Genomic DNA, 25,282 nt, shown 5'->3' with positions numbered 1-25,282 from the left:
ATATATATATATATATATATATATATATATATATATATATATATATATATAATATATATATATATAATATATATATATATATATATATATATATATATATATATATATATATATATATATTATTTATACATTTAAATGAAATTATTCACTCTGCTGTTGGATTTTTTTTCTTCTTTCAAGAATATTTTTTTTTTCTAAGTTCATGTTCTTCTCTGTTCAATAAAAATCATTGACCGCTGAATGTTTAACTCCAAAATAGTATCTAAAAAGTACCAAAATATGACTCATGCACTATATTTCAAGTCTTCTGAATCCATATAATGTCACATCCATGATTTCTGAATTGTGACCCAGTCATAAGGGTCAATTATTTTGAGATATATACATGATCTAAAAGCTTTCCATTGATGTTTGGTTTGTTAGGATAGTACAATATTTGGCCAAGATGCAACTATTTTAAATCTAGAATTTGAGGGTGCAAAAAAATCTAAATATTGAGAAAATCACCTTTAAAGTTGCCCAAATAAAGTTCTTAGAAAAGCATATTACTAATTAAAAATAAGGTTTTGATGTATTTATGCTAGGAAAATATAAAATATCTTCATTTAACATGATTTTTTACTTAGTATCCTAAGGATTTTTGGCTATTGCTACTTAAGACTGGTTTTGTGGTCCAGGGTCACAATGACCTATTTTTGCTGTTTAGTTTCCATGCATGGTGGAAAATGTAGGTCTGCACGAAAGATTAAGGAAATTGTTCATGCTGCTTTTAATATCATGCTGACGTCAATAATTTATTATTGATGCATTAACCTTTAAACTGTATAAATGTGTACACGAATAGTCAAAATTCTGTGTATGTGTCTTTTGTTTAGGCAGTGGAAGAGCTCAACATCAAGACAAAGAGTTATAAAGACCTGTTGACAGATGAACCGTTCACTCGCCAGGATCTCATCACATTACAGGTGACAGGCACAGAGAGTGTGTGTTTATGACTCTTTAGTACGATTAAACGATGTCGCAGGAGCGAGGAGGCTGTTATGTCAGAATTGTGATTTCATATAGCTTTTCTATACATGTTAGTACACTGTAAAAAGTGAACAGTTGGATCAACTTAAAAAAATTACTTCAATTGCTAACACCTAAAAAATTAAGTTGATTGAACTAATATTATCTAAGTGTGGTCAATCAGCATATCTGAGTGATTTCTGGAGGATCATGTGACACTAAAAAACTGAAGAGTAATAACTGATAAATTCAGTTTTGCTATCAGGTATAAATTGCATTTAAAATATATAACAATTGTAGTAATATTAAATATTATGACTCTTTTTAACTGTATTTTTGAACACAAACACTGATTTTTGATGTTTTATAAAGAAGTTTCTTATGCTTGTCAAATTTCCATTTGTTTGATCAAAAATACAGAAAAAGAAGAGTAATATTATAAAATATTATTGCAATTTAAAATAACAGTTTTTGGTTTTAATATACTTTAGAATATAATTTATTTCTGTGTTGCAATGCTGAATAAGCCTTTAGAAATCATTCTAATATGATGATTTATTGTCAATAGTGGAAACAGTTGTGCTGCTTAAAATTTTTTAGAACCTGTGATGCTTTTTCAGAATTCTTTAAATGAATTAAAAAGTTAAAAAGAACAGCATTTATTCAAAATAGAAAAAAATCCTTTCCAACAATATAAGTCTTAAGTCACTTTTCATAATTTATTTCAAAGAAAGAAAGAAAAGAAAAAATGACTGACGGTAGTGTAAATTTTTATACAAGATTTCTATTTGAAATAAATTTTCTTTACAATGTTTTATTAATCAAAGAAACCTGAAAAAAGTATCACAGGTTCCCAAAAAAACTGCTTCCAACATTGATAATAAATCGGCATATTGGAATGATTTCTGAAGAATTATTTGACACTGAGGACTGGAATAATGATGTTAAAAATTCAGCTTTGCATCACAGGAATAAATTCTATTTTAAAGTATATTAAAATAGAAAATCACTACTTTAAATTGCAATAATATTTCTCAATATTACAGTTTTCTGTATTTTTAATCTAATAAACACAGCCTTGATGAGCAGTAAAAACTTTTTTAAAAACATTAAATATCTTGCTAATACAAAAATTGTAAATGCAGCTTTAGTGAGCATAAAAGACTAGTGTTGAGTTTTATGTTTGCACTTCCTGTGCATTTTAACAATTAGTCGCGAATAATCGATTCAAAATAAAAGTTTATGTTTGCATACTATGTGTTTGTACTGTTTGTATTTATTATGTGTATATATAAATACACACATGTATATAATAATAAAACAAATATTTGTATGTAAACACTTGTATTTAATTTATATTATCTGTAAATATAAATATTTTGCATATAAATCTAACATATTTTTCCTTAATATATACGTGTGTGTGTGTGTGTGTATATATAATAAATATAAACAGTGCACACATATGTGACTCCGTACCACAAAACCATTCTTAAATGCATTGTATGGGTCAAAATGATCAATTTTTCTTTTATGCCAAAAATCATTAGGATATTAAGTAAAGATCATGTTCCATAAACATATTTCGTAAATTTCCTACCGTAAATATATCAAAACTTAATTTTGAATTAGTAATATGCATTGCTAAGGACCTCATTTGGACAACTTTAAAAGCAATTTTCTTAATATTTAGATTTTATTAGATTTTCAAAAAGTTGCATCTCAGCCAAATATTGTCCTATCCTAACAAACCACATCAATTGAAAGCTTATTTATTTATAAATCTCAATTTCAGAAAATGTACCCTTATGACTGGTTTTGTGGTCCAGGTCACATATGGTATGCAAGCATAAACCTTTGTTTTGAATCGATTAATCACGACTAATCGTTTTGCAGCTCTAATGAGAATACAGAATCTGTTAAAATATGAAAGCCCTTATGTAAGTATAAAAGTCTAAAGCATGTCTGTCTTCAGATAGGAAAACGTGGGCATGTGTGAAAGACGCTGTAAGCTGGATCAGTGTTTTCTGTGTGTGTTCATGTGACCTACAGTGTCCGGTATTCGTAGAAAGCAAGCCTGCCATGCTGTCCTTGCATGGTTTATTTTGGGTCAGGGAGAGAGTTGATGGGCGTTATGGGGGGCGTTTGAAGAAATAGAAATGGACTTGGAGTTATTTTCGGGTGAGATTAGGCCGTATGGCTCAGAGTGGGAGCTTTGGACGTGTCTATCCCTGGAGCTTGAGGAAGGGCAGGTCAGAGAGGTGACAGACTCAGAGGTTATTTTGGGTGCCATGTGGGGTGGGAAAGCTGGGGGAGTTTTAAAAGGATTGGTGGGGAGTATTTGAAAAGAGAAATGGTTGAGAGAGTTTAGCTGAAATAGCATGACTGAAATGGGCTGAGGTACAGTTTCACTGTCTGACCTATTTGGAACGGATACTACGGTGGGTCACTCAAGGAGTGGAGGAGAGAGAGAGATGATAAGGTCCTGAACTCTCTTTTGTTTGTGTGTGAGTGTGTTGCGGCAGGCGAGCCCTCAAACTGTCCAGCCAGCAACATTTCCACTAAACTGATAAAACAGTGCCAAAACATATTCATTACAGAGTGTTTACTTGTCTTGCTATTTAGGGAAAAATATGATACAAGCTGTTTTATAACAGTTGTGCAGTGCTGTGATGAGTACATGTTTGATGTGTGTTTACATAATGATCTCTACATAGTTTGAAAGCAATTCTGGAGTTGTCGTATAACATCTCGTGTTGTCCTTTTATATCACAGGATCCTACGAATCTGGATAAATTCAATGTCTCCAACTTCTTCCATGTGAAAAACAATATGAAAGTCCTCGACCCTGGTAAGTGTTCAGTTTGTTTTAGCAAAGGCCTGACTGTTTTGGGACTAGCCTATTACTCCTACTTACAGTGTATATTGTGCAAATTTTGTGTACAGCAGTGTCTAATTGCTAACTGAAATGATTGAAAATAATTTTTGTTCATTTAAATAAATCTGAAATAAAATATAATTATTAAATGAAAAACCTAAATGAAAATTGGAAATGTTAGAAACTGAAAATAAATACACTGAAGTGCTAAAAAAAAATAGATATAAAAAATTTAAATTAAATAACTAAAAAAAATCTGGATAAATTCAATGCCTCCAACTTCTTCCATGTGAAAAACAATATGAAAGTCCTCGACCCTGGTAAGTGTTCAGTTTGTTTTAGCAAAGGCCTGACTGTTTTGGGAATAGCCTATTACTCCTACTTACAGTGTATATTGTGCAAATTTTGTGTACAGCAGTGTCTAATTGCTAACTGAAATGATTGAAAATCATTTTTGTTCATTTAAATAAATCTGAAATAAAATATAATTATTAAATGAAAATTGGAAATGTTAGAAAATGAAAATAAATGCACTGAAGTGCTCAAAAAATAGATATAAAAATTTTAAATTAAATATCTAAAAAAAACACTAATAAAAAATGACAAAAGTACATAAAATAATATTAGAATATTCTTTATGCATTAAAATGGTATTTATAATGTCATTTTGTAATTAATTGTAACCACAGTTATTGTAATACATTATAATATCTACTTGTTTGTTTGCAAGCTTAACTAGTCGTCTCTTCTGATTACTGCATTTATTTTCTCAAAAATAAATTAAACACCAAATACAAATGTCAAAAATAAATAAATAAAACACAAACTAACACTAATGAAAAAATACAAAAGTACATACCAAAGTAATATTATAATATTCTTTAAGCATTAAAATTGTATTCGTAAATTACATTTTATAAATAATTATTACATTTATTATATAACCTACTTAATAAGTTGAATGCTAAATAACAATATGCAATAAACTAACACTAATAAAACATTACAAAAGTACATCAAATAATATTATAATATTCTTTATGCATTAAAATGGTAGTTATAATGTCATTTTATAAATAATTGTAGCCACAGTTATTATAATACATTATAATACCTACTCGTTTGTTTACAAGCTTAACTAGACATCTCTTCTGATCACTGCATTTATTTACTCAAAAATTAATTGAACACCAAATAAAAATTAAAAAAACTAACACTAATAAAAAAATAATAAAAATATTATAAAAATAATATAATATTCTTTATGCATTCAAATATTATTCATAATGTCAATTCATAAATAACTGTAACCGCAGTTTGGTTACTGCATTTATTTGCTCAAAAATTAATTGAATGCCAAATAAAAATATGTATATATATATATAAAAAAAAAAAAAAACTAACACTAGTAAAAAATACAAAAGTACACTTAACATGAATTAAATGCTTAAAATCTGAAAAACTAAATTGAAAATGAACATAAATTACAATACATAAAGCTTATTATAAAATATTCATGTAAAACATAAATATATACCGTTATAAAGTTGGATAAGTACATAAATGATACTAAAGTAAAACTGATTTGACAGTTTACAACAGAGCACACTATTATCCACAATACAACATATTGCAAAAATCATTGAAAATAAAAACAAGTTTTTAAAAGAATAATTCATCAACTGGGCATTACTAATAATGTCTTTTTCTAGGAGCTATTTGATGTTTTAATTGTTTGTTTGTTTGTATTGATTGAATGTAGGCTTAGACTACAAGCCTTTTTTACCTCATGTTTTCCCATCATGCCCTGCCCGTCAGTCAATTAGACTTTACCTGTGAGATTTGAGTCATTTAGCTCCAGGCTCAGGTGTGCTATTTTCAAATTACAGTCTTCATACTTTACATTTTATTATGTAGCCATATTACTTGCATTAGCCCATCTGTGTCGATTTAAGGAAATTAACTGGTTAACGAGGTAGAACTCTACTCAATTCGCTGAGGGCTCACAGTGCATAATGAATTAAGGAAAATAGTGCCAAATGATGTGAATTCAGTTGAAGCCCTGAACATGGCATACTCAAAAGGCCATAAAATAACCATCATGACAGGAATGCAAGATGGCTGTGTGTGTATGTCATTGTTGATGGTAGTCACTGACCAGCTGGTCTTAAATTAGCCAAAAAGATCCATATTACTGACAGCACCTCAACACTGTCTGCACTGCTCTTATAGCAGATCTCATGATGGAGCTGGTATACACTGACAGTTTAATCTCAAAAAACCCTGAAAAGCACAGTTTTATAGTGAGGTCCTACATTTGAAACACCCTCTGATAACTGTATGGTAGCACTTGAATCCCATATAATGCATTATTAAAAATGGTATTCGTAATATAAACAACACATTTCTTATGATCACCAAGATTGCATTTATTTGCTCAAATACAGTACATTTTTTATATTATTATTATTATTATTATTACAGTAAATACATTTAAAATGTAATTTATTTCTGGGATGCAAAGCTAAATTTTCTCAGCTTTGCATCACAGAAATGATTCTTCAGAAATCATTCTAATATACTGATTTGCATTGCAAAACATTATTTTATTATTATCAATGTTAAAAATGGTTGTGCTGATTAATATATTTGTGAAAAATGATTTTTGAGGAACAAAGTTCAAAATAACAGCATTTATTTAAAATCTTAACCTTAAAAAACATTATTTTTTTAAAACAATCTTACTGACCCCAAACTTTTAAACAGCAGTGTATATGCACATAAATACTTTATATACAAGGTAGCTTGTGACTGTTGTATTGTGGAGAAGTCACTTTTATGAGCTCTATTTTCCTATCCCCTACAGATGAGGAGAAAGCCAAGCAGCACCCGTCATACCATCTGAAAAGCACAAACCTGGAGACGCGAGAAACGCTAGCAGAGCTCTACAGGGACTATAAAGGAGATGAGCTGTTGGCCTCCACTATGAAAGAGCCAGCGGCCAAAAAAACAGACAAGCTCAATGCTGTGAGTGTTTTAAGATACTGCCTTTCTAGCTGCAGTCAGAGGCAGATTTTTCTTTCTCTTCTTTGTTTTCATTGATTCATTTCTCTTTCTGTTTGTCATTTTGAAGTGGTTATATATCATGAAGAACACAGACTCTAATACAACTGGCTGTGCGTCACATTTGAAATTGGATGTCAAATAGTACTCAACACAGTACGAAAATTGGTCATCATATAGAAGAAAACCAACTTGTATGTAGAAATCTTAACAGTAGCAAAAATGTTTAATTCTAAAAGGTATATGTAAGCTAAATTTAATTGAATATAAATTACAGCTGTTTTTGGTAAAAAAAAAAAAAAAATACTGTTCTTTTTGAACTTTCCATTCATCAAAGAATCCTAAAGAAATATACATTTGAAGTCAGAAGTTTACATACACCTTGCAGAATCTGCAAAATGTTAATTATTTTATTAAAATAAGATGGAACATACAAAATGCATGTTATTTTTATTTAGTTCTGCCCTGAATAAGATATTTCACATACAGTTGCAATCAAAATTATTCAACCCCCTTGACCTACAAGACATTTTGCTGCAGAGAACAAAATTTTGTGAAAACAATTCAACAAAGGCATCAGTACACTATTAGAGAAAGTTTATTCATACACATTTGAGTAATTTTGAGAATTTAAGTTGATGAATAAAGAAATTTAAATTGGCTCTAAATGTTCATGTTCAAAATTATTCAACCCCTGTTCAACATTGCTGTTTTTTAGTCAGTTATTTTTATGGTGGGGAACAAAATTGTCTTAAAACACAATAAAGCCTTTAGAAACACTATTTAAAAACAGAATGAGCTTGAGCTGTTACACATACATACAGTTAGTACATGCATGTGCTGAAGTTGAGTAGCAAATATGGTAAAGTCAACAGAGCTCTCACAAAAGCTATAGAGAAGAAATAGTTTTATTATATTATAAAGTCTAAGGCTGTATGAAGATTTTCAAGTCGTTTAAAAGTTCCTAGAGACACAGCTGGCAGCATTATTCTTTAGTTTAAAGTGTGTTGTACCAGAAAACCTTTGAGGGTGTTGAACAAAAAAACACAATATCATAAAATGTTTGATCAGAGCAACTGAGAAAACCCTGCAATGTACAGCCAAATACTTGCAAGATGACCCGACGAAAGGAGGAAAAACATTTCAATGCAGAGCACAAGATGAACACTAGACAAGTATGGCCTTCATGTTGTGGCATCTTGCCGAATACCATTCTTGACCAAGAAGAACAAAAAGACCGACTTGAACATCCTAAAATTAATCTGGATAGACCTGTGGAGTTCTGGAAGAATGTTTTTTGGAGTGATGTGACCAAACTGGCACTTTTTGGACCCATGGATCAGCGGTATGTCTGGTGCAAAAAAGACAAAACTTGTAAGCAGAAGAACACCATCTCCATCGTCAAACATTGAGGTGGATCAGTCCTGTTATGGGGTTGTTTTACTTTAGCAGGAAGTGGAAAACATGACTGTATGAAGGACATCCTGGATTCTTTGAAGTATCAGGATATTTTTGCAAGAATTGTGATGCCTTTGGTGCAAAGGCTGAAGCTATTAATCAATTGTCTTTCCTGCAGGACAGTCATCCCAAAGTAAACATCCAAATCTACTTAAGCTTGGTTCAGGGATCAGTCACAGAATGTTCTTGAGTGGCCTGTTCAGTCTCCAGGTTTAATTTTCATTGAAAACATTTAGTTGAATTTGAAGAAAGCAGTAGCAATGTGAAACTAAATATTATCAGTGGTCTAAAAGCTTTTTCAGGCGAGGAATGGGCCAAGATTGCAGTAGAGAGGCGACAGAAGCTTCTAAACACTTCCAAGCAGTGTTTATTGCAAGTTTTAAAGAATAAAAGATTCTGCACCAGATTTTACTTTTGGGGGTTGAGTAATTTTGAACATGAACATTTAGAGCCAATTTAATTTTCTTTCATTAGTCATCAACTTACATTCTCAAAATTACTCAAATGTGTACGAATAAACTTTCTCTAATAGTGTACTGAGGCCTTTGTTGAATTGTTTTCACAAAATTTTGTTCTCTGCAGCAAAATGTCTTGCAGGTCAAGGGGGTTGAATAATTTTGATTGCAACTGTAAAAGATGTTTACATTTAGTCCACCAGAGAAAATGATAGTTAAATTTATAAAAATGACCCGTTCAAAAGTTTACATACGCTTGATACGTAATACTGTGTTGTTACCTGAATGATTCATAGCTGTTTTGTTTTTTTCTTCCTTATTTTTCTTATTTGTCCTGAACAATTAAACTGTTCTTCAGAAAAGTCTTTAGGTCCCACAAATTCTTTGGTTTTTCTGCATTTGTGTATTTGAACACTTTCCAACAATGACTGCATGATTTTGACATCCATCTTTTCACACTGAGGACAACTGAAGGACTCATGCTACTATTACAGAAGGTTCAAATGCTGACTGATGCTTCAGAAGGAGAAATGATTTAACTTATTTTGTCTTCTGGGAAACATCTAAGTATCTTCTGTAGCTTCTGAAGGGCAGTACTAAATGAAAAAATATATTTGTACACATCTTCATTCTGTTCAGAAGTTTTCACCCCCAGCTCTTAATGCGTAGCTTTTCCATCTGGAGCATCAATGAACATTTGAACCTTCTGTAATAGTTGCATATGAGTCCCTCAGTTGTCCTTCGTGTGAAAAGATGTATCTCGAATCATACAGTCATTGTTGGAAAGGGTTCAAAAATACAAAAATGCTGAAAAAACTAAAAATGTATGGGACCTAATGGATTTTTCTGAAGAACAGTGGGCAATTGAACTGTTCAGGACAAACAAGGGACTCATGAACAGTTATCACTGAAAGAAAAAAAACAGCTGTGGATCGTTCAGGCAACAACATGGTATTAAGAATCAAGCGTATGTAAACTTTTGAACGAGGTAATTACTAAATAAAAAAAACATGCATTTTGTTTGATCCCTCTTATTTTGGTAAAAAGAATTAACATTTTGCAGTTTCTGCAAGGTGTATGTAAACTTTTGACTTCAAATGTATATCATGCTTTCTGCAAAATACAACACAACTGTTTTCAACATTAATAATAAGAAAGTTTTTTTGAGAAAATCAGCATATTAGATGTTTAAAAGATCATGTGACCCTTAAGATGATGCTGAAAATTATGATTATATCACAGGAATAAATAAAATTTTAAAATATTTTACATTTTAAAAGAGATTTTAAAATCTAATAATATTTCAAAATCTTACTATTTTACAGTATTTTAAAACAATAATTAAATAAAGCCTATGTAATTGTAGACTTCTTTCAAAAACCTTACAGGCCTCAAACCTTTAGTAGTGTAATAATGGGTGCTAATGGGGTCTCCTGCGAGGTGTTTGAGGCCAGATAAAGCGGTACTGTTCAGTGCTGTTTGGGTCACAGTGAAGTATCTCGCTGTGTCTGTGTGTGCGTCTATGCAGAAGTGTCTGTGCATTATGAGGTGATTTGCCCCTCAGACTCTACCAGCATCACACAGCAACTGGAGCAGAAGAAAACGCCTCACAGGATCCTCAAACGACCACATACACTCACAGCAAGAGTCACAATTTCTTCTCAATGTCATGTCAGTTTTTTTTGCGTTTTTGTTTTAATGGTCTAAAATTAACATACAAATTACTCACTTCCTGGGAAACGAAACCAGAGAGATACCTGGTATCTAAACCGTGAGAGGTTTTTCCCATACTTCTAAGTGCATCCCTGGCCGTGTCTCAAGTCTTCTTTTAGCCCAGGTTGAAGTGTGTCTGCCCCTGTGCTTTTAGCTATATTAGCTTTGCTTGCTCAGCCCATTCGCAGTGCAGGCATTGAATGTAATTGGCCCGACTTTTGGCATGAATGCCAGTCTATTTCAGCCCTAGCTGTGCTGGATTGGCATTGTGACGCTGAAATAGACTGGCATCCAGGCCCACTCTCCTACTGATTTAACTTTGCTATTTCTACGCCATACTAAGACAACTATAATATCCTAAAGATAACTATGAGCATTTTTTAAGCTTACAATTTCAGCAAAAATATTTTTTTTTCTTTTTAACCTTAGTGATAAATTTAAGTTCAATCAAAAATGCATTTACAGCAAGGGAAAAAATTATTTGATCCCCTGCTGATTTTGTACGTTTGCCCACTGACAAAGAAGTGATCAGTCTATAAATGGAATGGTAGGTTTATTTGAACAGTGACAAATACATTTCAAAAAAGTTATAAATTGATTTGCATTTTAATGAGTGAAATAAGTATTTGAGTATTAAGTATTTCGCAAAACATGATTTAGCAAAACCCTTGTTGGCAATCACAGAGATCAGACGTTACTTGTAGTTGGTCAGCAGGTTTGCACACATCTCAGGAGGGATTTTGTCCCACTCCTCTTTGCAGATCCTCTCCAAGTCATTAAGGTTTTGAGGCTGACGTTTGGAAACTTGAACCTTCAGCTCCCTCTACAGATTTTCTTTGAAGACGTGCTAGGCAACTACAAGACCTTCATGTGCTTCTTCTTGAGCCACTCCTTTGTTGCCTTGGCCGTGTGTTTTGGGTCATTGTCATGCTGGTATAACCAACCACAAACCATTTTCAATGTCCTGGCTGAGGGAAGGAGGTTCTCACCAAAGATTTGACGGTACGTGGCCCTGTCCATCGTCCATTTGATGCTGTGCAGTTGTCCTTTCCCCATAGCAGAAAAACTCCCCAACAGCATAATGTATCCACCTCCATGTTTGATGTTGAGGATGGTGTTCTTGGGGTCATAGGTGCAGCATTCCTCCTCCTCCAAACACGCCGAATTGAGTTGATGCCAAAGAGCTTGATTTTGGTCTCATGTGACCACAACACTTTCACCCAGTTCTCCTCTGAATCATTCAGATGTTCTTTGGCAAACTTCAGACAGGCCTGTCGATGTGCTTTCTTGAGCAGGGGGACCTTGTAGGCGCTGCAGAATCTCAGTCCTTCGCTGCATAATGTTTTACCAATTGTTTGCTTGGTGACTATGGTCCCAGCTGCCTTGAGATCATTGACAAAATCCTCCATTGTAGTTCTGGGCTGATTTCTCGCCGTTCTCATGATCATTGAAGCTCCACGAGGTGAGATCTTGCATTGAGCTCAAAACCGAGGGAGATTGACAGTTATTTTGTTTCTTCCATTTGTGAATAATCACACCAAGTCACCAAGCTGCTTGGCGATGGTCTTGTAGTCCATTCCAGCCTTGTGTAGGTCTACAATCTTGTCCCTGACATCCTTGGACAGATCTTTGGTCTTGGCCATGGTGGAGAGTTTGGAATCTAACTGATTGATTGTTTCTGTGGACAGAACTACCTTTAAGAGAGTGCTCCTAATCTCAGCTCGTGACCTGTATGAAAGACACCTGGGAGACAGAAATCTTGCTGATTGATAGGAGATCAAATACTTATTTCACTCATTAAAATGCAAATCAATTTATATTTTTGTTGTTGTTATTCTGTCTACCATTAAAATTATAGACTGATCATTTCTTTTTATATATATTTAAATATTTTTTCCCTTCACTGTAGATTAAAGGATACGTTCACTTCCAGAATATAAATTTCCTGATCATTTACTCACCCCCATGTCATCCAAGATGTTCATGCCTTTCTTTCTTTAGTCAAAAAGACAGGATTTTTCTTCATATAGTGGACTTAAATGGGAGCCAATGGGTTGAAGATCCAAATTGTTTCAATGCAGCTTCAAAGGGCTTTGCACGACCCCAGATGAAGAAGAATAAAAAAAAGTATATACTTTTTAACCACAAATGCTCATCTTGCACTAGCTTGCTTCACATATTATGTAGTCACATTGGAAAAGTCACACGTGACATAGGCGGAAGTACCAACCCAGTGTTTACAAAGCAAACATCCAAAGAAAGTCAAATAGCCTTTACAAAAAAGGTAAAACGATGTCGGATGATTTAGAAGTTGGAGGAGAAAAAGAGATTATAGGATTTTTGTCCTTTTCTACCTTTTTGAACCAAAGTACACAGATGAAGAACCAACCACGCGTTACCTTTCCAACGTGATTTCGTAATGTAGACATGCATTGCAGAGCTAGTGTAAGATGGGCATTTGTGGTTAAAAACTATATAATTTTTTTTTTCTTTTTTTAAAGAAAATTACCAATTGTTTGACTAGATAAGAGCCTTTTTCTTTGGCTGGGATCATGTAGAGCTGTCCACTATATGGAGAAATCTTGGAATATTTCTTTTTGACTGTAATAAGAAAGACATGAAAATCTTGGATGACATGGAGTAAGTAAATTATCAGTATTTTTTTATTCTGGAATTGAACTAATCCTTTTAAAATGGTTTAGTAAAGCCTATTTTGTTCACTGTTCATTTACTTGTTGAAACAGAAACATCTCATAGACATCCAGACGCACCTGAATTACCCCACAGTAATCAATCAATAAATATCCACCCGTTTGTCTGTCTTCACAAGGAATAGGTGATAAAACACTATTATAAAGTGTTTTAGACACATTAAGAGCTGTTTGAGTTGACGACATGCATGTGAAGATTCTTATCTGTAAACCATGTCTGCCTCTCTGCCTCCAGGCTCACTATTCCACTGGAAGAGTGTCTGCCTCCTTCACATCTACAGCTATGGCTCCAGCCACCACCCATGAAGCAGGTAATGGCGTTATAAATGAAACTTGCTTTCCCTGCTTACTCATACCACACAAATCAAATTGAAACTGACATTTTTAGCCAGCTCTTGCCACTTTTGTGTGAAATATGCATCAGACGGTTAATGGGGCATGGTTGGTACTAAAGAATAGATGGCCAGGTCACAGATTTACCATTTGTCTTCTCAGGGTTCCTTCTCGTGGTTGTTAGCCTCAGGCTATATGAGATGTAGATACGTTTGTTTCTTTATCAGAACATGTTTTACCTGTAAGCAAACATTTAAAGATAAATATGTATTTAATAGATTTGTTTATAAAAATTCACAGATTTTCACTTTAACAAGATGTTAACTGATGGACTGTAGTGGTGTGGATGACTTGTGGATTATTGTGATTTTTTTTTTTTTTTTATCAACTATTTGGACTCATTTTGATGGCACCCATTCACTGCAAATGATCCATTGGTGAGCAAGTGATGTAATGCTAAGTATCTCCAAATCTGTTCTGGTGAAACAACAAACTCATCTACATATTCAATGGCCCAAGGGTAAATACATTTTCAGCAACTTTGCATTTTCTGGGTAAACATTCCTTCAATGCCTACATATCTTGAATGTACAAAGTTGCTTTGGGTTCAAGCATAAATGTGCAAATGTCACCATGTCTGGTGATGCACACAACAAATGACACCATATCCCTTTTTGTTTATGCTGGGAAGCAGTTGCATGCATTTCATAACATTGCATCATTGCAATACCTGAAACCCCTGGCAAGTATTAGTGCTGGTTTGTATTTTATTCTCATTTAGAGTGAATCTGGCTTTAGTATACCTCGGAAAAACCATCTGGCAGCTGTCAGATCGCTCTTGCATACCTGTTCGTTCTCTTTCAGACTAGTAAAAGGCTGTTATGATACAAAAATGTTGTCAATACTGTCTGGTGCAGAGTCATTCATAAATGTAAAGAATGAAAATATTTGACTTGTGTTTTCAGATGCTATTTCCGACGATACCGTTCGCTACCAGTATGTTAAGAAAAAAGGCTACGTCCGCCTGCACACAAACAAAGGAGACCTGAATGTGGAGTTGCACTGTGATAAGGTAATGCAAACACCAACACAAACCTCAGTGTGGGTGTATGTGTCAGTGGATTTAAACTTTTTAAAGTCTTTCTTCGAACATTTCTTGTGTGCTCATTTTCTAAATGTGACATTTCTGGCTCTGTTTGACACACTGTTTGATGTCACACTGTCAGATCAAGGTCAGGTCTAACTAATTAGACAGTGAGGGAATGAGAAAAGATACTTATAGAATTACATACAGTTGTCCACTTTTGGACACTTAAATCACGCTTTCAATGCAGGAAATGCAAAACATCAAAGCAAGTTGCATCTGCAAACAGTTGCTGTTAAAGCTTTTCTCAGAACTAACTTCCCATTTATTTGCCACTTTTTCAGCCATTTTTAGCCAGTTGATCTTAAGGTCATGTTTGTGGATGTTTAAACTCAGTTCCCATCAAGTTCACACAGGTGTTCTAGCAGATTAACCACAGTGTAATATATCAACAATGAACATGTTGCACAAGTTTGACAACCATTAGATATTTTCATATATTTGTATTATCATTCAAAAGTGTCTGATCAGTAAGATTTTTTAAAGGAAATTAATATTCTTATTTATCAAGGATGCATTAAAGTGACAAAGACATTTATAATGTTGTAAAAAAAATTATATTTAAAGTAAGTGCTGAGCTTTTCTTTTGAGCTTTCCATTCATCTAAGATATTAATTTAATTTCCACAAAAATATTAAGCTGCACAACTGTTAATTATTGATAATAAAAATGCTTCTTGAGCAGCAAATTAGAATTAATTTTGAAGAGTTTTTCATATTTTGAAATCTAACAAACTTTGTAAAATGGTCTTGATATCATCATGGTCACATGACGATATGAAACGATAGGTCTTCCGGGCAAAAAGTGTTTTTAAAATATATTTAAACTTATTCTAGCAAAAGGTTTTTAATGTTTTTGTTTTGGGTAGTGGTGTTAAAATTAACACGTTAACACAGACAATTAATTTTTTCAGTTTAACGCGTAAAAAATATTTAACCCAATTAACACAGGCTACACTATAATGTTGAATGGCTATAGTCAGTGGTTAAATATTGGGGGAAAAAATCATAGAGACTTCAGTTAGTTTCAGTGATACTTGCTTTTCAGTTATAAAAAAAGATGACATTTAAACAAATATTTAAAAAATATAATTTGTTTCTACATTAATTTGAAGATTGAATGTGAAATTATTGCAATATAAAAATATAATTAAAAACTTTAATGTTAGGTGGGATTAATCGCAATTCATTTCAGAAAAAATGTGTGGGTAATTTGTCATTTTTTTTATCGATTGACAACACTAGTTTTGGGTCATTATGCTTTGGCACAGTATCTTTCAAACGAAACAGACTTCATGAAAGGATTAATGTGGTTTTGGTTTGTTTTTGCTGCACGTTTCAGAGCAAATCGCACACTTCGTTTAGGCGATTAGCTCGTGATGCGGTGTTTTCCGCACCTTAGAACGGCTCAGTTCACAGTGAGTGCAGTGAACTCGTTTATTGCATGTATTGTGAGTTTAGCATGCATTTGGGAACGCAACGGCCACCAGTTGTGCTTTATTGTCGCGACTAGATTTGTGAGCCTGTTTTTGTAAGCCTGTTTTCACTGAATCTGTGGTTTTCCGTCAAAATAAAAGCTCTACTGCTGTTTCCCTCAAAATAAAGGCTTAACAGTGCAGTATTTCTGACAGTGAGTGGTTTAAATGGGTAACATTACTGCAGTCCAAATAAAAAAAAAAAAAAAAAAACGTTTTTAGAAAATTTTGTAATTTCCCTTCTGTAGTGTAAAGCAAAAATATATACCTATGATTTATTCATTTTCATTTATTTTACGGTGCATTTGTTTTACAATATAATGCTATTACTGTCATAGGAATAACAATAATATAAAATTGAAGTTATTTATATTATGATATTATTATTTGTTTGGCTTGTTAGACTGAGACAGTATACCACAAATAAAAAGAGGGTTAAGTTCCTTTAAAGTTCAGGTACAAGTCAATTAATTTACTTTTTCAGACTTAAAGGAGTAGTTCACTTTCAGAACAAAAATGTACGAACAATGTACTCACCCCCTTGTCATCCAAGATGTTCATGTCTTTCTTTCTTCAGTCGTAAAGAAATGATGTTATTTCAGGATTTCTCTCCATATAATAGACTTCTATGGTGCCCCCGAGTTTGAACTTCCAAAATGCAGTTTACTGCAGCTTCAAAGGGCTCTAAATGATCCCAACCGAGGAAGAAGGGTCTTATCTAGTGAAATGATTGGTTATTTTCTAAAAACATTTACAATTTATATACTTCTTAATCTCAAACGCTCATCTTGCCTAGCTCTGTGTGAACTCTGTGTATCCCAGTTTATGACAGTTAGGAAGGAAGGAGGAAAGGAAAGGAAGGAAGGAAAGGGGGTGAGTGAGGCCAAGTATGGTGACCCATACAAGGAATTTGTGCTCTGCATTTAACCCATCCGAGTGCACACACACAGTAGTGAACACACACACACCGTGAACACACACCCGGAGCAGTGGGCAGCCATTGCTGCGGCGCCCGGGGAGCAGTTGGGGGATCGGTGCCTTGCTCAAGGGACTCACCTCAGTCGTGGTATTGAGGGTGGAGAGAGTGCTGGAGAGAGTGCTGTACATTCACTCCCCCCACCTACAATCCCTGCCTGACCTGAGACTCGAACCTGCAACCTTTGGGTTACAAGTCCGAATCTCTAACCATTAGGCCACGGCTGCCCCAGAGTTAGAGTATGTCGAAAAACTCCCATCTCATTTTGTCCTCCAACTTCAAAATCGTCCTACATCGCTGCAGAAGTACTGACCCAGTGTTTACAAAGCGAACATGCAAATAAGATCAAACAGCAATGTAGGATGATTTTGAAGTTGGAGGAGAAAATGGGAGTTTTTCGACATACTCTAATGGTCATGAACCACAATATACAGAGTACATACAGAGCAAGACAAGCATTTGAGGTTAAAAAGTATATAAATTGTAATTATCGTTTTGCTAGATAAGACCCTTTTTTCCTCGAATATGGTCGTTTAGAGCCCTTTGAAGCTGCATTTTGGAAGTTCAAACTCGGGGCACCATAGAAGTCCATTATATGGAGAGGAAATCCTGAAATGTTTTTCTCAAAAAACATAATTTCTTTATGACTGAAGAAAGAAAGACATGAACATCTTGGATGACAAGGGGGTGAGTACATTATCTGTACATTTTTGTTTTGAAAGTGAGCTACTCCTTTACTCCTTCAGTAAAGGACATGGGTTGGAGTTTTTCATTTTGAACACTCAAAGTGCATTAAATAGAATAATTTAACATTAAAATGTACAAAAAGTCTTCATTTGTCTTTTTTTTTTTTTTACATATCGTGATAAATAATGTATCGTGAACTTCATACCGAGATATTATCATATCGTGAGGTTTTGATATTGTTACATCCCTACTTTGAGGTTTGAGTACCAAACAAGTACTATCTACTATTTTGTATAGTTACATTTTGTAAATACATTTTTAATTGTGGCCTAAAGGTATGGTAAAATTAGCAGAAATCTGCAACAGATGTCCGTTGTTTATTGTCAATAGCGTAGTAATTTACAAAGCACCTCATACAGAGGTCACTTTCAAACAAAGCAGCTTTTAGTTGGTCAATGCAGAGAATTCACATACGGCATATATACAATTCAACTCCAGTTCAGACTAACTTATAAAAACACAGACCTGCCCAGATATTTCTGGATTGAGCAGGGGTGTGGTAGAGGTGTGTATGTTCAATGTACTTGCTCTCTGTGTGTGTGAGTTGAGGTCTAAAGGCCGTCTTGTCGGTACATTATATATAATTCATCCATTCAGAGTGCTCAATCTCACTGACAACTGCAACTGCTGACCTACATTGATTGACTCACTCTGTTTTCCCTTTATTTCTCTCTACACTGCTCTGTTACAGTTGCCTGTTTGTTTTTGCAGTTAATATCAGATAGTTTCTCTTTGTGTCCTTTTCTAATGCGTTTTCTCTCTTTTCATTTCTTTTCCTTGATGTGCTCAGTGTCCCACTGAGCTTGTAAAATCATCCCCGCCATAAAATACTTCCTCAGAAAAATTGTGTTCATTCTGGCCTTGCGCTGGCAGTAAAACTTGCCCATAGTTCTCTCATCTCAGCTGAGTAGATGCGGATCCCAGTTCTTATTTATGAGAGAGTGCGTGCCAGGCTCTCACTCCTGGGTCAAAGCTGCGCATCAATCACTTTATATCTATCGCTTAGTGTTCCTCTTTATCACAGTACAGGGAAATGGTTGAGCATTGTATTTTTTCAGACTTTAATTACATATTCAATGCATGTAAATCACATGTATTGGATTATTTTATCACTTTCATGAGCACCTTGGTTCAGTCTTTAATTGATGCAGTGCACAAAAGCAGAAGATGGCCTTTACAAGGCCACAGGATAAAAGACAGTTTGGTTAGAAAATTCCTTGAATTTTACACGTGCATTTAGTCTAACGTTAGGGAACATATTGTGAAAACAGAACTACTGTGTCCTATTCCAAGTGTGCAGAGATGGCTATAAAACTCGTCCCTCTAGTGTTTTTGTCAGTGTGACTTGGGAACCAAGGTAAACACTGCCTAATGGACACAGAAACAGTATGATCCTAGTAACTAGGTGCTATTTTTGTGTCTTTTCATTAGCTGGTTGCTTGTCAAATCAGGATAAAGAGGAGAGGTCACATTGATAAGAAAATTACCCTCTGCCTTTTTTCTTCCTTTCCTCCACTGCCTCCCTCCTGTGGTTTGCCTGCATTTGTGATGATTCTATTTGTGGTGCACTGTTTACAAAGTGGTAATGGCCTTTTTTACTGTTAGGGTGAATCTTGAGGACAAGAAAGAAGTCAGGATATCTTACTTCAGAACAAAATTGAATCTAGCCTGTTTTTAAAGGGGTCATCAGATGCCCATTTTCCACAAGTTGATATGATTTTTAGGCTGTCTGTAACATACTTTGGTTAAAAATCCTCAGTGGTTGTGTAAAACAACACCCTTTTTATCTTGTCAAAAACTGCTCTGTTCACAGCGACTTATTTCGGCGCATGGCTCTTTAAATGATAATGAGCTCTGCTCGCCCCGCCCCTCTATTCTGTTTTTTATATATTTGGTGGCGCGTGACCATCAAAAACAAAACTAACGTTGGGAGAAAATGAAGACTCTTATGTTCACTTTTACATCTGACTACAAAACATCAAAACAGCTGCTCGAGCAAGGCGAAAATGGCGGACAACATACAACTGGCTGAGGGCAGAATTATGCTAATACATGACAGTCTGTCAGCGGTTATGGGCGTGGCCTGAGCAGTATGACATCATACTGCTCTGAAAATCCAAACGGCTTGGTAATTCAGACGATTTTGGTTTTTTGGGGAATAAAAAAGGCGTGAACTAATTTTTATCATTGTAGGTTGCTACGACACATTTATATGCAAACACCATGTAAAAGTGAATTTTGCATCTGATGTCCCCTTTAAGGTTTTTTGCTTTTCATAACAATTAAACACAATTGTTACTGCATTATAGTTAGAATTACAATAATCACAATGACTTTAAAATTGAAACAATACCAGATATAGCCTATATACACTTTATTGTTTCAGTATAATAATACTTATAATTTATAATAAATGAATAATTTGTAATAAATAAAATAGTTTTTATGTTACATTATTATAATGACAATGGGATTTTTTTTAGCATTTTAATAACAAGAATTTTGGGCATTTTTTTTAATAAGGTTAATGCAAAAACTCTTAATTCTCCTAAAATATTTTATTTTCTTTCTTTTTATTTTTACCTTTTTTGCCTATTTCTACAGAATTGGTTCAAAGTCAGATTTGGAAATGTCTTGAAAAAATGTGTCTTTTTCCACAAATTATGTATGCAAATTGTATAATATCCAAGGTACAAATTTCTAGTAAGTGTGCAGTTAATTCTCATATTGTATTTTCAGAAAGAGTATTTAGAATATTTGTCCTCTCCCCAAATTTGTCACTACTGAAACACAGTAATATATAATTTAATAAGAATGGTTATATTGACCTATTAAGATTTTGCTTACATTTTCATCGTAAATATATTGTTTGCTTTTTTTATTCAAAAGTTTTCAGAGTAAATCAATAACAATTACAATTTTAACAATATTTCACGTATGACACTTTTAGATACTTTTGAACCTAGCTCAAATATGTTAATCAGTAAATGGTTATCTAGCACAGTTCTGAACAGTTGTACAATATAAAAACTAAATTATATGGAAAGAAATGGTGACGTTCTTTAAAGTTACACACAGATTTTTCAGACTTTTCCTACTTTTGAAGTCTTTTCAGACTTTTGAACACGTTTACCTCAAAATGATGGGGCCTATCTACTCACCATGTAGCAATAAGAGAGAGAGGGAGACACCTAAATATTTTCCTGATCATAATTGTAGGGGTGTAGTTAAATTCAGTGTCAGCCAATGGACTAAAACTTTTTTTTTTTCCATAATTTACAAAGAAAATATAAAATAATTTTTTTTTTAACTTTACTTTTTTTTCCCAAAAATTCTAAAAGATATTTTTAAAAACAACAATGGAATAAAATGCAAAAAATATTTCAGTGTCATTTTCATAAGTTGCAATTTAGGGGTTAGTGTTCAGGACAGCCACCTCCCAATTGAAAGTACCAAATAAATAATGGTTTTATATCTATTAATCTCACTGATATTTTAAATATTATTGTGGGTTTCAATACATAATAAAAGGATCTTAGTAAATGTCTAAGATTTGAATACTTAAATGCCTTTTAAATGTATTTTGTTAGTTGTGGCACAGCAGTTTTGGCAGAATGGCACATATGCCAATGCCCTCTCAAGGATTTACAGTTTGCAGCACATGATTGCATTTAGTTAGGAATGTCGTTGTGGACCGTTTTGTAACACTGTCAGGTCTAGATGGAGCAGATGATTGAGATCTCACTTGACAACTTTATTTTTATAGGTGTCTGTGTGCTTTTCATGCATGCTGACATTGAAATTGGAATGTTTTTTGAAGTTCCGACCTGCTTGACCTCCTCTCAGGTTGATTTATAAAACTTTAATGTGGAATTTGCTTCTGCGTCTCCCAATAAGGCACACAATGTCTTTTCTGAACACAAAATCAGTTTATTGACTTGCCGAGGTTTTATTTGAAGAGAGACATGTCTGATCGCCATAGAAACCAGCAAATAAACATTTACAGAGCGGGAGAGGAAGCAACTGCTTAAACTTTCAGTGCTTTGGTTTTTTCAAACAACATCTTATATAAACAAGCCTTTCGCTTCCTGAATAACCTAGCAGACTCATACATTCAAAGCTGCCAGATGTATTACTAACAAACCTAATTGTTTATTGACCTTTGTAGCCCACAGACGATCCTTTTGGTAGCACAAAAGGGCTTTGAGGACAGGGCTTGTTACATATGTTGAGTAAAATCATTAAGTCATCATCTGAAATTATAGTGGACTAAGTTCCTGTAATATTCATAAGTGATTTAAAGATGAAAGCTGCAGTTGCATTAATGTAAATACTCTGCAGTCCTTTAATTGGAGATGGGGTTAAATTCCCTTTGGTTGAATCTCATGAGGAAATACCATATATGTGACCCTGGACCACAAAACCAGTCTTAAGTCGCTGCAGTATATTTGTAGCAATAGCCAAAAATACATTGTATGGGTCAAAATTATTGATTTTTCTTTTATGCCAAAAATCATTAGGAAATTAAGTAAAGATCATGTTCCATGAAGATTTTCTGTAAAATTCCTACTATAAATATATCAAAATGTAATTTTTGATTAGTAATATGCATTAAGAACTTAATTTGGACAACTTTGAAGGTGATTTTCTTAGCATTTTGATTTTTTTGCGCCCTCAGATTCCAGATTTTCAAATAGTTGTATTTCAGCCAAATATTGTCCTATCCTAACAAACCATACATCAAAGCTTATTTATTGGGCTTTCATATGATGTATACATCTCAGTTTTGTAAAATTTAACCTTATGACTGGTTTTGTGGTCCAGGGTCACATATTTCACCTCTAATATCAAGATTTTTCTTGCATTGTGCCATTATTTTCATGATAATTAAGCATGTGGTCTTTAATATAATAATCCTCCTGTTCAGACATTGTTTTTATTCAGTGCAGTAAATTCTTCCATGATGAGTACTTTTAGCTATTTAATAATTAATGTAAATTTATTTTTCTTGCATTATGGTAAAGAGATTTTTTTTTTTTTGTTTACAAAAATTTTCACAGTGGAAAAAACCTTAACCATCCTAAATAGTATTACTATTTTATTTAGAAAAATAGTTACTGTTTTTTTTTTAACTATTTACATTTTTCCATGTTCCTAAAGATTCAGTAGGTTTATATATGTGATCCTGGACCACAAAACCAGTCATAAGTAGCACAAGTATATTTGTAGCAATAGCTATGAATACATTGTATAGGTCAAAATGATTGATTTTCCTTTCATGTCAAAAATCATTAGGATCAAATAGTTGTATTTCGGACAAATATTGTCCTATCCTAGCAAATACATGCATCAAATCAGCTTTCAGATGATGTATAAATCTCAATTTCCAAAAATTGACACTTATGACTGGTTTTGTGGTCCAGGGTCACATATGAGTCATAAGATCTTCAAATAAGTTTTTGTTATTGATTTTCCTGAGATACTTTATGTGATTGGTATTGTCTCCTGTGTCCCACAACAAAGATGTATTTGAAAATGATTCTAAATTTTTTCACACCTTCTTCAGTTTAGCGGGCTGCTATGCAAGTGTCATAATAATGACAAACAGTTTTCATTAATCACATTTCCTGACATCAAAACTGATATTTGTTTTATTTCTTTCAGATCCCCAAGGCTGGAGAGAACTTTATTAAACTGTGCAAGAAAGGATATTATGACGGCACAATATTCCATCGCTCTATTAGAAATTTCATGGTAAATACATTTTACATCAAATTTAATTTTATTCATTATATTAATGTAATCAAAGTAGTTCAGACATTTTAATTTCTTGGTCAGGCTTTGCTTTTTCTATGATATTAGACTTCCCATAGAGCTATACATTATAGCTATACTTTTTTATCTCTGAAAATGTGGCATATTTATTTTTATTTATTATTTTCAGATTCAAGGAGGAGACCCTACAGGGACTGGGACAGGTAATGACTTTTAACATTAGTTCTGAATCATTTGTATCCCTGAAACACAAAAGCAGTCTTAAGTAGCACAGGTATATTTGTAGCAATAGCCAAAAATGCATTGTATGGGTCAATTTTTTCTTCTATGCCAAAAATCATTAGGATATTAAGTAAAGATTATGTTCCATAAAGATATTTTGTAAATTTCCTACAATAAGTATATAAAAACTTAATTTTTGTTTAGTAATATGCATTGCTAAGAACTTCATTTAGACAACTTTAAAGACAATTTTCTCAATATTTAGATTTTTTTGCACCCTCAGATTCCAGATTTTCAAATAATTGTATCTCGACCAAATACTATCCTATCCTAACAAGCATTGTCCTTTCATAATTGAGATTTATACATCATCCATTGATATTATTTATGACTGGTTTTGTGGTCCAGGGTCACATTTATAATTTTCATCACTCAAGTATAATGGTTACATTTCTGCTGTGACAGTGATTTGTGCAATGCATACATATATACAGCATATTTGCAATGTACAAATTAAACTTGTAATGTCACTCAGACTTTAAAAGTGCATTGAAATTGAAACAATTTAAAGTCCCTGAAACTGAAAAGTAATAGAACTTTAGTATCCCAGTCGAGTGTAATTAAATTTCTGCAGAAAAATAAATGTTTCTTCATATATTGCATTCTGAGCTTTAAGAGGGCTGTGGGACACAAGCGAGGCATAGCACATCTTGTGCCTGACATGTTTTCTCTCAATACTCCAAAGTAATTGCACTTGTTATTTGCTCGAGCGGAAGATACAATTTGCTTTTTTTTTTTTTTTAGCATTTACAAAGAGCGTTCTTTGTAAATGCTAAAAAAAAAAGCAAATTGTATCTTCCGCTCGAGCAAGACATTTATATTGAAAGGGAAAGTGAAACTGAATGACCAGTGTGTGTAAAAATACACCATACTATGGAGCCCTACACATGACAGAGATGAAGTTGGCAACACTGACTCTGTCATTTCTGCAGTAGTGATGTGCCTGTATGCCTCATTGGAAAGTAGACATTTCACTCTATATAGATATATTTTTCATGTCTGTAAGGCAAGTAATACAGAGTTTCGAAGTATAATGCTGAAGTTAATGTTTGCTTTCATTATTTTACAAATGCACAGCGTTTCAAGTAATTGAAGCATTTGGATGTCCTGCCCGATGTACTATAGTCTATTACCACATAGACTAGCCGTTAATGATCTGTCCGTCAAGGATTGCGTGACTTTGGCACTTCCTGTGGAATTTTTTTCTGCGACTAATACAATTTTCAATCGACCAAGCCTCTTCTGTTGACTAATGGTTAGTCTAC

General features: G+C 33.5%; 1 protein-coding gene across 1 annotated transcript in view; it reads left to right on the top strand.

Moving 5' to 3' along the window:
* ppil2 (peptidylprolyl isomerase (cyclophilin)-like 2) overlaps positions 1 to 25,282 on the top strand; it is a 52,590-nt gene that overhangs the window by 10,990 nt on the left and 16,318 nt on the right. The window contains exons 8-14 of the mRNA XM_073840379.1: positions 876 to 965; positions 3,784 to 3,859; positions 6,753 to 6,913; positions 13,522 to 13,597; positions 14,585 to 14,691; positions 23,625 to 23,714; positions 23,905 to 23,938. Of these exons, the coding sequence (XP_073696480.1) occupies positions 876 to 965; positions 3,784 to 3,859; positions 6,753 to 6,913; positions 13,522 to 13,597; positions 14,585 to 14,691; positions 23,625 to 23,714; positions 23,905 to 23,938 (634 nt within the window). The remainder of the gene's footprint in view (positions 1 to 875; positions 966 to 3,783; positions 3,860 to 6,752; positions 6,914 to 13,521; positions 13,598 to 14,584; positions 14,692 to 23,624; positions 23,715 to 23,904; positions 23,939 to 25,282) is intronic.

This window comes from Garra rufa, chromosome 5, assembly GCF_049309525.1.
Source record: "Garra rufa chromosome 5, GarRuf1.0, whole genome shotgun sequence".
Lineage (NCBI taxonomy): Eukaryota > Metazoa > Chordata > Actinopteri > Cypriniformes > Cyprinidae > Garra > Garra rufa.
Note: the sequence above shows the minus strand (reverse complement) of the source record. Positions and strands in the feature narration are given on the sequence as shown.